At 51.0% G+C, this 16,165-nt stretch overlaps 5 protein-coding genes across 5 annotated transcripts; 3 read left to right on the top strand and 2 right to left on the bottom strand.

The window, feature by feature from the left end:
• Positions 1-329: 329 nt before the first annotated feature.
• AYL99_05434 (hypothetical protein) lies at positions 330-2,368 on the bottom strand (the record flags this gene model as incomplete). Its single annotated transcript, XM_018836946.1, has 2 exons — positions 330-2,185; positions 2,239-2,368. 2 exons carry the CDS (start codon positions 2,366-2,368, stop codon positions 330-332), a joined length of 1,986 nt encoding a protein of 661 aa, XP_018693799.1.
• Positions 2,369-3,338: 970 nt separating this feature from the next.
• Positions 3,339-5,216, bottom strand: AYL99_05433 (dihydroorotate dehydrogenase (fumarate); the record flags this gene model as incomplete). Its single annotated transcript, XM_018836945.1, has 1 exon — positions 3,339-5,216. The coding sequence occupies one exon, from the start codon at positions 5,214-5,216 to the stop codon at positions 3,339-3,341; it is 1,878 nt and encodes a 625-aa protein (XP_018693798.1).
• A 993-nt stretch (positions 5,217-6,209) lies between these two features.
• On the top strand, positions 6,210-8,207 carry AYL99_05432 (hypothetical protein; the record flags this gene model as incomplete). Its single annotated transcript, XM_018836944.1, has 2 exons — positions 6,210-6,500; positions 6,552-8,207. 2 exons carry the CDS (start codon positions 6,210-6,212, stop codon positions 8,205-8,207), a joined length of 1,947 nt encoding a protein of 648 aa, XP_018693797.1.
• A 2,047-nt stretch (positions 8,208-10,254) lies between these two features.
• AYL99_05431 (hypothetical protein) lies at positions 10,255-11,409 on the top strand (the record flags this gene model as incomplete). Its single annotated transcript, XM_018836943.1, has 1 exon — positions 10,255-11,409. The coding sequence occupies one exon, from the start codon at positions 10,255-10,257 to the stop codon at positions 11,407-11,409; it is 1,155 nt and encodes a 384-aa protein (XP_018693796.1).
• Positions 11,410-15,075: 3,666 nt separating this feature from the next.
• Positions 15,076-15,483, top strand: AYL99_05430 (hypothetical protein; the record flags this gene model as incomplete). The annotated part of the gene is made up of 1 exon (XM_018836942.1): positions 15,076-15,483. The coding sequence occupies one exon, from the start codon at positions 15,076-15,078 to the stop codon at positions 15,481-15,483; it is 408 nt and encodes a 135-aa protein (XP_018693795.1).
• Between the last annotated feature and the right edge of the window lie 682 nt (positions 15,484-16,165).

Below are 16,165 nucleotides of genomic sequence, written 5' to 3'. Positions count from 1 at the left end.
GTGTGCTCTGCCGCTAAACAGATTGGTCCACGGAGCCCAGCTGAAGTCGGCTGGATGTTCGTACGTTCCTAAGCACGATTCAGGTGAACAATGTCGCTACCGTCCAAAACAGGTGCTAGCGGCGTAAGCGGCAGAGACGACGATAGATGACGCCCTACAACTGCAATCACAAGCAAATTCATGTCTTGAAATTTTCTATTGTGCGGTCTCTGTGGTGATGCCTCATTTTATCTTCATTTGCTTCTGCACAACGCCGCCAAGTCGTTACACCATCAGGTTCACGGTCAACGCCAAAACAATACCACTTGCAGAATCGTCCCTTCCTTCCATCATCTGGAGCGCGTCTTGCCCATCTTCCTCTTGCCCTTGATCAGATGAGCGGGCAGTGAAGCCGTCTCGTGGCGATCTGCCTCGCCCTGTCTGGCCATACGGTTCATCTTCCGTTGGCTCAGTTTCGCCATGCGCTGCGCCTTTTCTCGCTTGGCAGGGTCGGTCACTCCTGTCGCACTCATGCCTAGCCCATCCGTGAGCCTGTTTGTCTTCGGTGCTCTGGACAGAGACTTGGCCAGTCTGGCAGAGGCCGTCTCATCAAGCTCCATCTCGTCGGCGGCGACTGAAGCAGGCTTTGCGTTACGGATCTCCGCCCTTGCTCGGTCAGCAGGTGCCGATGCATCCAGCCCGATCGAGGTGAAATGCTTCTCCATCTGACCAACTGTCCTCGCTTTCTTGGCTCGTGGTATTTGAGCTTTGTTCTTCAAGCTTTTCTTCATGCGCGCCTCGTTCATCATCAGCGTCTTCTTGTTGCGGATTAAATCTGCCTTCATGCGGATTTCTGCGTCATCTTCATCTTCCATACTGTCGCTCTCGTTATAGAATCCTTCTGCGGTCAACTTCTCCTCCTCAGCTTCCAGCTCCGCAAGCCTCTGCTCAATATCAGGGTCAACATAGTCGGCAATGTTCTTGCCGTTGAAGAATTCGGGGATCTTGTCATGGTTCCACTCTGGGACAGCGAGATCGTAGAACTTCTTCAGATCGATGTTGTAGACGCCTGCACCTCCATTTTCCTCCTCAATGTCACGCTCGAGTTTCCTCCTCTCGGGATCTGATCTGTCGTACTTTTTGTGGGTGCCATTTCTGACAGCTTCTGGGATATAGGTCTCGCTCACCGACCCTTCCAAGGGTCTGGCTACGTGAATTCGGGCAAGAAGATCGCCCAGACGGCCTGTTGGCGCATCGGCCGTGGCGGACTGGGCAGCTTGTCCGGCCTTTAATTTTGCCGCCACGCGATCTGCAATCAACCGATCACAAACGGTGTTCTTCACCTCCTGAACTCCTTCATTTGTGACGCATGACAGTTGAAGAAGCTCGGTGTTGGAGTTTTGAGTCAGCAGATCTTTCAGCTGTTGCTGGGTTTCGGGATCCAAGTCTTCCGGCTTCGTGACATCCGTCTTGTTCACCACGATGAACACAAGCTTGTTGGCGAAGAGCGGTTTGATTGAGTTGAATAGCGCCATCTGCGCCGAGACTGAGTAGCCACATTGTTCGGATAGATCCATAAAATACAGGATGGCGGATCTTAAGTGTGCAATTGCTGTAATGGATTGCATTTCAATCGTGTTCATCTCCTCCAATGGGTGATCGAGGATACCCGGTGTGTCAATAGCTTGAAATCTGAGATATTTATAGTCGAAGTGACCAACAAAGAGTGATTTGGTGGTGAAAGCGTAGGGCTGGACGTCAACATCCGCTCGAGTGATTGATTTTAAAAAGCTGGACTTCCCCACATTTGGATAACCACAGATGAGAAGCGTCCGAGTATTTGGGTCTATGCTCGGTAGACGCCCAAGATGTTGTCGCACCTGCTCCAGATACACGAGAGGGTCTTTCAATCTTCTGCAGATTGTGGCCATTCGGCCGAGGGCCGCGCGCTTGAGAGATTTGCATTGGAACAACGACTGCGCATACTTGAGGAGCCGGACGTAGTCTCTAGCCACTGTTTCTATCAGCCTCTTGGCAGTTGACAAGGTCCCCAAAGCAATTTTGAAGTGGTCTGCGTCGTAGAGAGTATTGAGGAGGTCTTTGTGGAAGGGATGAATGTCTTGGAGGCGAGGAAATCCTTCGAGTATGGCTTGCAGCTTCTCGCAGAATGTTTCGGAAGTGAATTTGACTTTCCGTGTATAGAATCCTATAGTTTTGTCTCAGTCATACTCTCTTTCTCGACACTGGTAGGGTTCTAACCTCGAATTCTGCTGATTTTGAAGCCTGCACGAATCTGGGTGGGTAGTCGCCGCTGTGTCCGGCTGAGAACAATGTCTATGAATTCTTGGGAGGTAGGGACGGGCGCGATATCCTTCCAAGTGGTCTTCATCTTGCCGGCAGGCGTCCACGCGGGCAATGATTGGGGAAGAAAGACGTCGTGGCAATTGTAGAAGTTCGAATGCGGCGGTACAAAAATTCGCAACTCGAAATTCGCTTATCGCTTATCGGCAAAAAGGCAACTCTGCCGAATGCCAAGCTATTCTTTCATTGGTTTGAACGTCCATGCCTGCCTAGTTGCATTGATTTCAAAATGTTGAGTCACAAAAAGATCCTCGTTCTCCCTTAGGCTTGGTGGACAAATGGATGTTTGATGATGCGATGATACTATACGTTCTGCTTTTTATGACCTGGCCCTTTTGTTACCATTCAACTCCTTCGAGACTGTAGAGAATGAAGAAAACTACGCGTCCCGAATTTCCGGTCCCAGCGTCGCCGATGACCACTGCTCGTCTGCTCCTTCGACCGATCCAACAATCAGATCTGGAAGACTTTTTTGTCCTTCGCACAACAATTGAAGTCATGAAGTGGACTAGTTCTGGGAAAGTCGACGTTGACAAGGAAGCCACACAAGTCTGGATGAACAGATATCTTCCACCAAACGATGCCACCACTTTCAATTTTGCCATTGAAGAGCTCGCGAATCCCGGCAAGGCCATCGGTGTGCTGGGATGTCATATAGCTGAACCACCCGAGTGTGGTTACATGTTGAGCCCCGAGTGTTGGGGTCGTGGGTATGCCACAGAAGCGCTTCAGCGATGGCTGCAAGCTTGGTGGGGGTTGCCTCGGAAAGAAGTGATGATCGAAGAGGCAGAGAAGAGGGATGGGCCCAATGACACCGTTGTAATGGTACCTGAGGTGTTGATGGCAGATCTAGACGGCAAAAACATTGCAAGTGCCAAGATACTGGCCAAGTGTGGTTTTCGCCAGGTCGCTGAGGAGCCGATTCAACATAATGGCACGACCGTTAATCTGATCACCTTCGAGCTCACCCGGCCACGATAGAGCCCAGAATCACGACTCTAATTTTGAGCCTTCGAGCGCTTTTCTTGGTCCTGCCGTTTCATTTCTTCTCGCATCTCGTCCTTAATGCGCGATATCGTGCCAATCCCTCCGTAAACCAAGGCAGTATAAACCATTGCCACATTGGCCCCCGCGTTGAGTACTTCAAGAGCTTGCTTGCCATTGGTGATTCCACCAGTTGCAAATATTACCTTGGGTTGATCGATAGATTCCAGGTGGGCTGGAGCAGACTCAAGGCGGTCGAGGGCGTCGCGTTGTGCCCGAGGAGGAAGTCGCTCGATGGCTTCTTGAATTGACTGGAGATGTTTTTTCTCTTCCGCCAGACGTTCTTCTGGATTAAGCGGGGCTGCCTCCTCGACCTCGGGGGTTTTAGATTCCGACGGCAGCTGGTCGTAGAGGCGATCACCAGAAAGGTTGTTCAGAGGTTGCTTGGCCGCACCACTTTGTTCCAGCATGTCACTGGCTGATATAACGCCGGTGTCAACGGACGAAGTGATTTTGTCCGAGTCTAAGACGGGAGAATCGTCAAGGTTGGATTCTTCAGGGCGTGATTCCAGAGCTGCCTTGATCCGATCCGCCTCTGCTTCCAGCGCCCCTTTTCTCGTGGGCGGATTGCGCGATATATCAACGGATGCAGGCTTCTCAACCAAAAGTTTCCTGTATTTTTTCACCAAATCAACCGTTCTTTCAAAAAGATGGGGTCCAGAAAATCCTCCCTTTTGAAGCATGTTTTGTTCCTCGAGCGGAGACAGATTCTTCAAGTGAGTAAGGGGTTCGGGTCGACGGTTCGTGGTGTTTCCCACGATGACTCCATCTACACCAGCAGCCCAGACCGCATCACAGATTCCTGCGATTTCCGACTCTGAATCCTCGTCTGGGCTCACTTTCACCATCACATAAGGCCGCGTCCGCCTCTCTACAGACCTAGCTGCATTCACCACCCCACTCAAAATCTTTCGCAGCTTGTCAGACTGTTGTAGTGAGCGAAGACCAGGAGTATTAGGACTGGAAACGTTGACGACTAGAATGTCAGCATAAGGTCCAAGCTTGTCAACACAATAAACGTAGTCGTTGGTGACAGCCTCAACATCATCCTCCGGAGTGAATTTATTTTTGGCAATGTTGACAGCAAGCAATTTTCCCGGAATCAAGCTTCCTGGAGGGACGCCTACGATGCCATCAAGAACAGCCTTTTCTGCGATCTCATCGTCACCGAGACCGAGGGAGTGCGCAAACTTTCTCACCCTATTTCGTAGTCTCATGGCCACATGATCAGCGCCTTCCGAATTGAGGCCGTATCTGTTGATCATGGCTTGTTGCGATGTCAACCGGAATACACGAGGCTTTGCATTGCCCTCTTGTGGAAGTGGAGTCGTTCCTCCAATCTCAATAATCGAGGGACCAATGTCAAACAGTACGTCCGGGATGTCTGCATGCTTGTCTATACCCGCAGAGGTGGCAATCGGATTCCGAAGGCGTTGTCCGAAAACCTCGACTTCAAGATCGTGCTCCTGATCGGGATCACCTCGTTCTCGTGGATGGAGACCGAAGTCCCAGAGTGATTTGAGAATTCCGTTGCTAGCGTGGTGTGCCTCTTCAGGGTCTCGATATACCAGTCTCAGAGCTGGGATGACCACATAACGATGAATGCTTGCTCGAGTATCGGTGACATAGATGTAGATGATGCCGAGGCCGAAAACAAGAGTGGCGCCGTAGAGAACATCGACCAGTCGAGACGAAAATGTAGGCCTCCCTTCAGAAGTAGAAACATGTCTGCGGAGTGGGAGATTAGAGATTCGAGGCCGGATCAATGATGGATGAGCCGGTAGACGGGGTCGAGAAGCTCCAAGGAGCAACTTCGTAGTCGAGTGTCTCATTATCAGCCTTAGCGACGATACCCTGGACAACGGAGATCGCGAATCGAGTTCTGATGCTAAGAAAGAGCTCCGTGGTACGGGGCAGGGCAGCTTCCAGGACCTGGTATGTCAGGGCATCCTTGACGAGAGAGATGAAGCCGGCGGCGACGGCAGAGAAACGAGCTCAGAAAATTATGCTGTCAGAAAGCAACCAGCCACAAACGGACAGACGCTGATTGGCTATGTGCTAGAACTCGGCATACCTGCTGTATTTGGACTGAACCACGAACGCCACACTCGGGATGTTCTCATCTGCCGCCTTCGACGCGTCTTTTCTTCTCGATGTGTCACGTCTACCTCGTACAGATCAACGCAAGTTGCAGGGAAGTAGTCGAAATTTTGCCATCGCAATCACTATTTCCTCTAGGTAGAAAATCAAATTCGGTTGGGGCATCGAAAAGACCCTGACGCTGAATGCACGTTAGAAAAGCGTGGTCGAGTCTGGTTGCAGTGGAAACAGCCCCTATCGGAAGGTTCATTCAGGCTCCTCGATGAGCCGTGGCCCTGGCTTCTCCTGAACCAAATTGAGGCGGAAATACACTGTTCGACTCACTGGATACTCTGTCAACTCCTTTCGATGCTGTAGATTATCTATATTCGTCAGTGTTCAGGCTGTATAGTATAAAATTTTCCCAGGTTGACCATGTCGCTGTGTTAAACAACAACTTGGCCTGGAGTTTACAATCATGCTCCACAAGCCACCATGGTAGGACTTCTAACAACGAGCCGATTTTCAAGCGGCTCTGAAGGACATCTGTTTTGGGTATGCCGTGGCGCCAAAGAACCATTGGCCAAGATTGAAGCGGCAGCCGCCAAGCAGTTTCGGGTGGTCGATCTCCGCCGCTGAATAACGCACGGACCTCATAATGCACTACACTGGCCATCATATCAAGGCAAGCGCCCACTTGCCTGCGCAACCACTCGTTTCGCAAGCCCCCGACTTCACTGACACAGATGTCTGCGAAGCAAGGTGACCTGGACATAGGAACACCGACCGACCCATCGAACGACCGACATCGCTCTCAATCTAACTCGTCGATGAACTTGGTCGCAGGCAAACGACGACGCTGCGAGTTTGAAGACTCGGTATCTCGTCCGGAGCCATCAACGAAACGACGACTTCTTGATCGCTCTCCGCCCCTTCTGCCCGTCCACGCAAGTCCAAGCACAAGTCAAATCGCAGTCGCGGAACAGCTTCCCTCACCTAAAGTCACTAATTCATCCAAGGGCGATCAGCAACTTAGTGTATGCTCTCATGGTTTTCTGAATGCATTGACATGTTCTGAAAGACTACAGGAATTTCATTCGAACCCACCGCTGTCCCAGAGTCCTCCGACCGAACTTCGTGGCGTTGCGAATCCAACCTCCGAAGAACCATGTACATTTCTTGAAAGTGAAACTCAAGATTGGCAAATCCGTAGATGGGTTTTAGCAACTGAAGGGTCGGAAGAGAACGACCCGCAGCCTCCGCCGATTGAACCATATCCTGAAGAACTGGGAGGGATGCCGTCGGCGAAACGCAAATCTTCTCAAGAATCATTGGGGCCTACTTCGTCGTACGGCGAGGACCCGGAGAGTATCGCTTCTACCGACGCGAGATCCAATTTCTACAGCAGTCCTGCTTTTCCCACCCTGATAGCGCAACATGGAATTTATATGGACGACTCCCCGAGCGGCCTCGAAAAAGAGGAACTGGAATTTTGTCAGGAGCTACTCTCTACCAGTGCCCCTCACCCGGTGGACACGATGCTAGATGATGCCTTCTTCCTATCATTCTCCAAATTGACTCGTAACAAGTCTGAGCAGTGGCTCGTGAAGCACATGCATTCGCATCTTTTTCCTTCACCAGAACTTTTAGCACTTCGCGGACACGATGAATTTAAAGGTCTTGGTCTCATTGAAGGATGTGGTGATAACTGGTTACGAGCGATTTTCCCGGCTTATGGGAAGTGTCCGCAACCGGATTGCACGATAGCCTTCAAGTGGGAAAATTTTTCGAGGGAAGAACTTCGGAAATTAGGCATCACCATTGGGTTACCTTCCAAGTATTTGGCCCGCGACGATATGTTCTTCCCGTTCATCACATGTGAAGCCAAATGCGACAGCCAAGTCGTCGGACTCGCAGATCGACAGAATGTCTACAGTATGAGCGTTGCTCTCGAGGGCGTCGTCGATCTGTTCCGGAGAACGAACCGATTGCAAGAGCTCAACGGCAAAGCTCTTGGGCTGTCGATATCTTACGACAATGACACAGTGAAGATGTATGCCCACTATGTGGTGACCAATGCTCAGAAGCCGAGTGGCCAACCGTCCCAGCAGCCAGCCAAGATGACCACGATGAAATATTGGACAAGAATTGGGCAAGTGTTCCTGAGTAACGACGGGGGCAAAGATCGGTGGAAGCCATACGATTTCTTTTACAACGCATGTCTCAAATTCTCCCCCCGCCATCTTAAGCGAATCAAGGAAGCAATTGCCCTCCTACGCGACCCGGCCGAAGCGTCATCTCAATCGGTCCCCTCCGTGGACGAAGATGGTCAAGACCTGCAAGTTGGTCAAGACGTGAAAGTTGGAGAGGGCGTTTTCAAGAAACCCCGGAATGATGGTATCAATGGAGAACTTCGCAAACAGATAGCTGGACTTGAGAAGCAATTAGCGGCTAGCGACGCCCATCAAGATGAGGCCAGAAGCCGGGAGTCCGCTCTTCACGATCAACTGGCATACCTACGAGATGAGGCCAGAACCCGCGAGTCCGCCCTTCACGATCAACTGGAAAAACTACGAGATGAGGCCAGAATCCGCGAGTCCGCCCTTCACGATCAACTGGAAAAACTACGAGATGAGGCCAGAATCCGCGAGTCCGCCCTACGAGATGAGGCCAGAAGTCGGGAGTCCGCCCTTCAAGCACAACTGGGACGTGTGTTACAGCTACTGGAAACAAGGAGTAACTAGTGTGATTTTTCCAAGCGATCGACGGATATATGATCACAGCAGCCACTACACCTATGTAGCAGAGTGATCCTTCAGAATGTGCCGATAGGTTGACTTGAATGATTTTGCCTGTAGGTTTGTCGGCGTCGCAGTGTTGACTTTAGGCACTGCCCTTGTAAATTCGGCCCAGAGGAGATTCAGGCGCCTGGATCAAGATACGTTCACGTGCTTCTCACGGATTGTCTCCATAGCTGGAGTTGACAGTAAGTACATGTGTCTCCCACACCCTGCTTCCGGAAAATGAGGCGTCCCTGTCCAGAACCGCTTCCCCCTTGTGCTTCACGTATCCTTGTCGCTATTTACATTCTTGATGGTTATCCTGTGCTTGTCTACCTGCTGGACCTTCCTGGGCTCCTTTACTGTTGTATGACCCCGGCCACCCCTTAGATTTCATATTTTCTAAAATTGGCTAACCACACTCGGACGACAATCGATCAGGACGATCGTTGTCACGTACCCGTTAGCTGATCTCGTGGACGTGTTTCATCATCTCCAAATGCTGATCGATGTGGATACGGAAGAGAAAGCTGACGTCGATACAATTCGCACGGTATAACGAAGCTGCGCAGCACACAAGGCACAGAAGACCGGCGACTGCGGGCTTCCAGGAATTATTCACTCGTAACACGATCAGTTGATCTTGTGGAGGTGGGTTTGCCACCATTTCCAACATCTTTCAACTCCAAGACTTCCGTCCTCCAGAGGCCCGGAAGATCATACCACTACATTATATGTCTTGCTCATTGTGGACGAGGCTCGTTATGCCCAGGAAAAAAAATCCCCTATCATTGGCTGGCAGTCGCCATCGAGTGCCTGTCACATTCTATCATGCCTCGGCAATGTGCTGCCGCAGAAAAAAACATATGAATACGGATACGCGGGATCAGACTGAGCGAAGGCGAATCAGAGCGAGTTTCATCACAGCATCAGAGGGTCGAATGTCTAAATATACCCCAGATTTCAGCGAGCACAATGCATAGTACCTCATTCAGGTCACCCACATGCTCCCACTGATCGGCAACCCGCGCGATTTTTGTCCTAAGAGAGTGCAAGCCCAAGGCGGTTTTCAAGGCATCTTTTCAAGGTAGACTTCAATCTCGTGCTTTCCATGCGGTGCTTTTACACTTATATATAATTAGAGTCTTGTTGACTCCTACTGATTCAGGGCCCAAAGAACTCCGGATTGCTTTGTTATATGCATGTCTCAGCGTCAACAGTCTTACATAACCTCACCGCAATTTGTGCCAATTCACAAATCTCCCCGAACCAAACAAACGTGCAGATTAGTAGTAAGACGATACACGAAACGTTTCCAGGCGGTCTCAGTGGCTGCGAATTTCTGACGCACCACTTCCCAAACGAGTCCAAGGAGCAGCAGACGTCTAACGCTGACGCAGCACTCTACATCAGCAAACATCTCAGCCACCAGCCCGCTGGCTGGGCCGCGTTCGCAAGTCTGAGCATTTCGTGTCCAGACGTGCAGCCTTCCGTCTGCATCCGTGCGGGCGAACCAACCATCAACGTTCCGGCAGCGAAAATACCGGACCCCTTTTTTTTCACATTTATCCACAATTATTACAATACGCGATTGTGGATGTCCCTTGACGCCCTTGATATTGTACAGGTCAGTCCTGGTCACGTTGCCATCATATCTCTCAGCCAGCCCCCAGGTTCTCAGGAACTGACTCCCTTGCTTGAAATTTCCTCTACTTCCCAAGATTACTCCAAGATACTTAAAAGGAATTCCAATTCAGCCTTTCACACACGTTCGCACAATGGCTGACGCCGATATACTCCCCTCCTATAATGCATTGTTCCCGGAAGAAGAGGCTAACACCATCGTCAATGGCCGAAGACGATACACGACCATCACTCTTCGTGAGATCTACTACCCTGGTGGTTGTCCTTGCCATCCCAGGGAGAAAAAGCTGTCGAAGAAGCAAAAGTCAAAACAAGAACCCCCACGGCCACCCAATACGTTTGAGCCAGATCCTCTTCACGACTGCCTATGGCTAGGACACGCGCGACCGACCATCGCCGAGCGCTCAGCGAGTCAGAGCAGCGAAAGTTCGACTCGGTCGACCAACAGCAACGGCAGCAGCAGCGGTTCTTCAGACCCGATGAGAACCAGGAATTCCAGCACGAGTGGCATGGCCCCGTCCGTCGATTCGAAATCCTCAAGAGCGCGACCTTGGGACTGGTTTGCCCGCAGAACCTCTTGCTAACTGTCATCGATGTCGATGCTGGGATAGTCCAAACGGGCCATCTGACCGACCTTTCGACACTACCTAGCTCCGGTAATGACCCGGCCTTCGTGACCAGCAACATGAAATGGTGGAAACAAAAGCTTGTTCTCCCGCCTTCGTTTCAGGTCTTTCCCGGTACTGCACATCACCGACACCCGCACCACAAGTGGCAGCGAGGCGGAGATGTCCCTCGGGAAGGAAGCGAAGTTACTGGACTGCCACCGGCACCGCAGCATGAGACTGCCAGGCAACTTTACGGAAACCCCAGCGCAGACCCCCTCAACGTCCTCGCGAAGTCCAAGTCCAGAAAGCGCTTCGATGATTCCAAACGGGATGATCCATACCCTATGGCAGAGATCAAGTATCAGGGATGGCAGGGGTTTACTCGCATGTCTATCTCACTGACCCTGTACAACATAACCCGGGACATGCACTATGCTCCTTCGACCATGCAGGAGCCTCAGAATACGACCAACGACATCCGTTCCCACTATTCCATTACTCGCAGCGGCTGGAAGCGCGAGTATATCCTGACCAGATCGTCGTCATCGCTGAACTACAAATGGCACTCTCCTGCAAGCCACAACAACCAGATCCTCTCCATACCGGCCGTGGACGACGGCTTTGACCTAGCTAATGGGAATCTTGTGCTTGAGGACCCTCAGGGGACTCTTGTGGCTGTGTATAAACAGAGACGGGACCACGAGGTCTTGGGCACCTTAACGGTCTTCTTGGCATATGTCGCCGGCGGTGCAGGCAACGGGAGCCACGTCGATGAGAACGGCCGTCAGTATGTGCGCAGAAATAGCCGTACAGAAAGCCTTGATGAAAGAATGTCTCTTGAGGCCGTGGTGGCGAGTTGCTTGGCCGTGGTCATGTACGAGCGGGTCGGATGGCAGAACCTCCTGGGAAACTGACTCGACCTGTCGAGTCGAGTTACTGGAGAATTGCTGCCAGCTGCGAACGATTTTATGTTGGTTTATGATAACAGCTTTTACGAGACTGGAAAGGAAAGGCATTTTGATCATTTCTTCTCCCGAGGTGTTATTTCCAGGTTCCATTATTTGTATAACTCATAGACGTCGTGTATGGACTATTGGTTCTATTGTTGACAACATTTTTACCACCCAGCCCATGTACAAGTATACTTCAGGGCTTGCAACGTAGCAGAATACTGTACGGACTTTTGACAAAGCATATCAAACCGCCTACGATCACAGACGCAAAACTGTGCCGACACAGCCCACGCATTTCGGCCGGGGGCCCCAAGGCAATCAGCCTCAACATCAGCCCATCAGACCGGGCATCAGCAATGTGCGCGGATAGGGGGCAATCCACAACATTCCCACTATCCTCACGAGCTTTGCCCATGGCGGCAAAAGGGCATTGTGGGCTCAGATTACGCAACAGACTTCCTGGGGTCCCTTGTTCTCCATTACTGTACCGAGTACACAGTCAGCAGGTCATCGACTGACCAGTGCGTCGCACCATCAGTCAACCAGCAGCAGGGCCTAGATGAGTCTGTCCCGACCACTGTGTGCCCGGAAGCTTAGATGTCCGGATGCCCACTACTCACCTGCCTTTATCCGTACCCAACGAAAGAAGTAGTTGAATACTGTGCATGCCTAACTTGCAGTCTAGGACTAATCCGTCACGTCCTTTCCTGGGAGCTACAAATTCGTATATCGTCATTTATTTTGCACAGTACAGATAGCCTCCTTTCTTAAAGGGCATCATCCATCTGCCGTGCCGCCCGCCACATCCTAGGTAACTGCATGCTTGAATCGACCTAGGTATTTACGAATAGGTAATCAGTGGACCTCGTCCCGCGCTGTCCTGCCTTTCCTGCCCTTCCCGGACCGACTTTCCCGCCCCAAGCCGTTGTATTCCTCATCACACATCCTGTAAGGTCCAGCCTCAATTATCTGGTGGTCAACTGTCGGGCCCGCCAGATTTTTCTTTGGCGGCCAATTCCCCCCTCGCGCACATCCAAGCCAGCCGCTGCAACCAGCCTCAGGCCGGAGAAACCAGGAAAGCATTGCAGCAGTCCGGATGTCCGCCGGCATGGTCGGATACAGAGGCACACCCGCAAACCACGAACCCGCGAATGGGAAAAAATTGCATGAGATCATGATGGCCAATAGATAAATATCTGGCTGAGTATTCCGTAGCTTGGGTTCCCCGACTCCGGCTTGCATGCCAGGGAACGGTTCTCTAGTTGGGCAAAATTCAACAAATGATAGGCAAATAAATTCTTGTGTATCCACGAAATTTCCGTCCGCCACAATAGTTCCATCTGGTCTTCCACTCATTCTCTTCCGCACGGTCGATTGTATCATCTTCATCCGAGCCTTTCCCTGTACATCGCAACAGATGACGGCATCCCATGCATCGCTTTTCTCAACGAGATGAATTTACAATCGTCAAGGGGGCTTGTGCATACGTGCCTATTCGGGTAGTTAGGTAAAAGGAGCCAGATTAGGCTCCCCAGCATTTGGCTCAGGAAGTTGTTCGGCCATACTCACCGTAGGCTTAGGTCGAACACGTGAATTGCGTCAGCCTTGCCAACTGGGCTAATCCCGGTTGACCCGCCGAAACCGCCTTCCGCTTGTTAGATATGGCCTGGCAAGGTCAGGTACGAACATCTAGTTACGGTACGGTAGGGTCTGACGGAAGAGGTTTTCGAGCTTTGGGCTTCCCTCCTCAGATACAACAATAAAATGAATGTGTAGATAGGTTGTCTACATTGCATTGTGGAGACTGGCTCAGCTTGAACAAAGAGAGGACACTATCTGAATATGCAGTCAATCGTAGGCATTGACCATGAATGAATGTATGAGCAATGACATATTCATTCTGTCCCTCTTCACATGGTTTCATCCCATGTAATGTCTTCTGTCATCTACATAGGCAGTCGACAATGTGGTTCAAGGGAATACGACTGGCAAAGAAGTTGGCGACATGGCGGTCCTGGCATGGGCAACGTCGAGATGGCGGGGCCGAGTTGTCACCTGTACTAGACCACCACAACAGGATGCCGACGGCAGCTTAATCGATCTTCAGTCTATCAACATTTACGGATTTCCCTACGGATATATGTCGACAAGAGCAATGACGAGAACAACGATATGAACCAAAGCGAAGGCGATAATACGATCGAAAATAAGGCTGACGACAAGGACAATGATAAAGAAACTCACAAAAGTATTTACCCAGGACATATGGTCCATGGCAAGACTATATCCCCGCTCAGTAGCAGAACTGCTGATAAAATACAGATCCAGCTTGCCCACTTCTCTGTTGAAGAGTTTCTCCTTTCTGGCCGTTGTACCCTCAATCAATACTTCCAACCCCGACGCAGTTACTCTATAATTGCGAGAAGCTGTTTGCAAGATCTGCATCACTTATTTAGGAACGGACCACTCACGGAAGACCTTATCAGGCAGCATCCCTTATCACACTTTGCGGCGGAGTATTGGTGGCAGCACTTGCGAGGTATGCCAAATGTGGTTGAATTTCCTTGCTTTCACCTAACATTAAGGCTTTTAACGGCAGAGGACGACGTTTTGCTGTCATGGCTACGGCTTTACAACACTCACAAACACCCCCGGGAGACCGCACTACATATGGCAGTCTCAAATGGCCATTGGGTCATTGTTAGGATGTTGCTGGAGGCTGGGGCGAAATTGAACATGGAGAACTCATTGCGTGACACTCCGCTCACTTTCGCCATACGCAACAGCCATAAAGCACGATTTCATCACACAGAAATCTCTCTTCCTTTAGAGATTTTTAAGATTCCTTCTCATGACTACGAGTATTCCAGTACATCCTCAAATAAAGCTGTCACACTTCGCGATGATTCTGGTCCTGCATCCCCCAGGCCAGTGGCCCACCCCACACATCGGATAGATCTGCCCTGGAAACACGAACGGGGGTGGCCGCCATCGTACGATAGAGGAGAGATCGGTGCCCTCCGCAGCGTCGCCTCCCTCGGCTTTGTTCTTCCGGGCTCGCTAAGCACTTGCTTTTCGGGAGCACCTCCCCAGGAGTGCTTCAACGCTAGGCCTCACTAGCCCTATTGGCAGGAGCTCCAATGGGCTTGCGCACGCCAAGCTCCAGGCACTTCAGATATCGATTCGCTATTCCTTTCCTGAGAGCTTTCCCACCCGTACTCTACCAGACCGACGAAACCAGTGCCCAATTACCTTTTCAGCCCGTTGGGAGAGCTTCCTTATCGCTTCCAAGGAAAGAGAAATGCCAATAGCCTCTGATTTTGTTGATAACGATTCGCCTAGGTGGTCGCTTATCGCATATCGCACAGGGCAAACATTGGTTCCTTATGGAGTCCCTCGCCTTGAGCTAGCATTTTCGTCAGAGCTCTCGAGTTGAGCCACAGCTATAAAGGGAGAGAAAGAAATGAACAGGCGGGACTTCTTTCGGGTCGAGCATCTTGAATTTTTAACGTGCTACTAGAACTGACCCTGCCTATTGTTCGAGAACCCCACCCCTATTCTCTCTCGCGCTTTCCAAAGTCTTTCACAGCAGCTTTAGAGCTTCGACCTCAACCTCCTCGAGAAAAGATGCAATTCTTCAAGCTGACCGTACCACTTCCACTTGTCCTGGTGTTTTTCACCTCTTCTGCCATAGCCAATCCTTCTCGATTTGGCGAGGCCCTTCAAAAAGCTCTCGACTCGAACCCACTGACCATGGTCGGGCAACCTGTCCCACCAGCAACCCCCATCGCCTCTTCGTCCTCGTCATCGGTGGTGTGCGACTTCCCCCCCCGACCGACCGGCACCTGTGAGCTGGGTGCAATGATGCCCTTCCCCTTCAATTGCACAAAGTTCTACATGTGCACCACCTTCGGCCCTATCATGCAGAGCTGCCCAAACGGTACCGTCTTCGACTTTGAGAAGACCAAATGTATCTTGACGAACGAGACTGTTTGTACCGGCTGTTGCATGAAGACCGACTGCGATGGAGAATGAGCTGTTTCACGGATGGAAGTGACAGTGATGGAGACCTCCCAATGCTCCCAGAAGGATTATAAGGACCTGAATGACTCCTTCTCAAGCCATTGAGGCTGTAAGATTGGGTAGCAGACCAGAGATCTAGGGGATATTAGGCACTCAACGAGCCAAAGAGAGTATTCGCACCGCAACCGAGCCATCTAAGCAGGTCATAACATCAATCAGACATATTTTAGTTAGACCCCGCCGCCTAGACTGGGCAATCGTTGTCATACGCTTCCTTCTCTTCTAAAAAAGTATACAACCGCACTCTACCCTCCTTCAATGCACTGTGAACGGCGCCCTCAAGCTGCACCTGCGACTAGACCGAAAGCCGCATGCTGCGATGGCGATCCGTGTCCCCACTGAGCTTGCGGTGTCATTGATGGGCTTGAAATCTCCTTTGTGGCACTTTGCCGTCCGTGTGGAATGTGCAGGAGTAGGTTGTAGCTTGCTAGTCTCTCATTGAAAAGGACCTTTTGGGAGGGCTCTGGGCCTAGTAGCTCAGACTTGATGAGTAATTTACAATATGGGGAACAAAGATGGAAGAAAGGGGGATTAGAATAGGATCTCCCATTTACCTCTTCTCTACCATGGGAGCCCAAATCGGAGCCCTAGGTTGCGCGATTTGCCAGGTCCCCTGGGCCCCGTCTGAAAAAGA

This window comes from Fonsecaea erecta (genome assembly GCF_001651985.1).
Source record: "Fonsecaea erecta strain CBS 125763 chromosome Unknown Scaff4, whole genome shotgun sequence".
Lineage (NCBI taxonomy): Eukaryota > Fungi > Ascomycota > Eurotiomycetes > Chaetothyriales > Herpotrichiellaceae > Fonsecaea > Fonsecaea erecta.
Note: the sequence above shows the minus strand (reverse complement) of the source record. Positions and strands in the feature narration are given on the sequence as shown.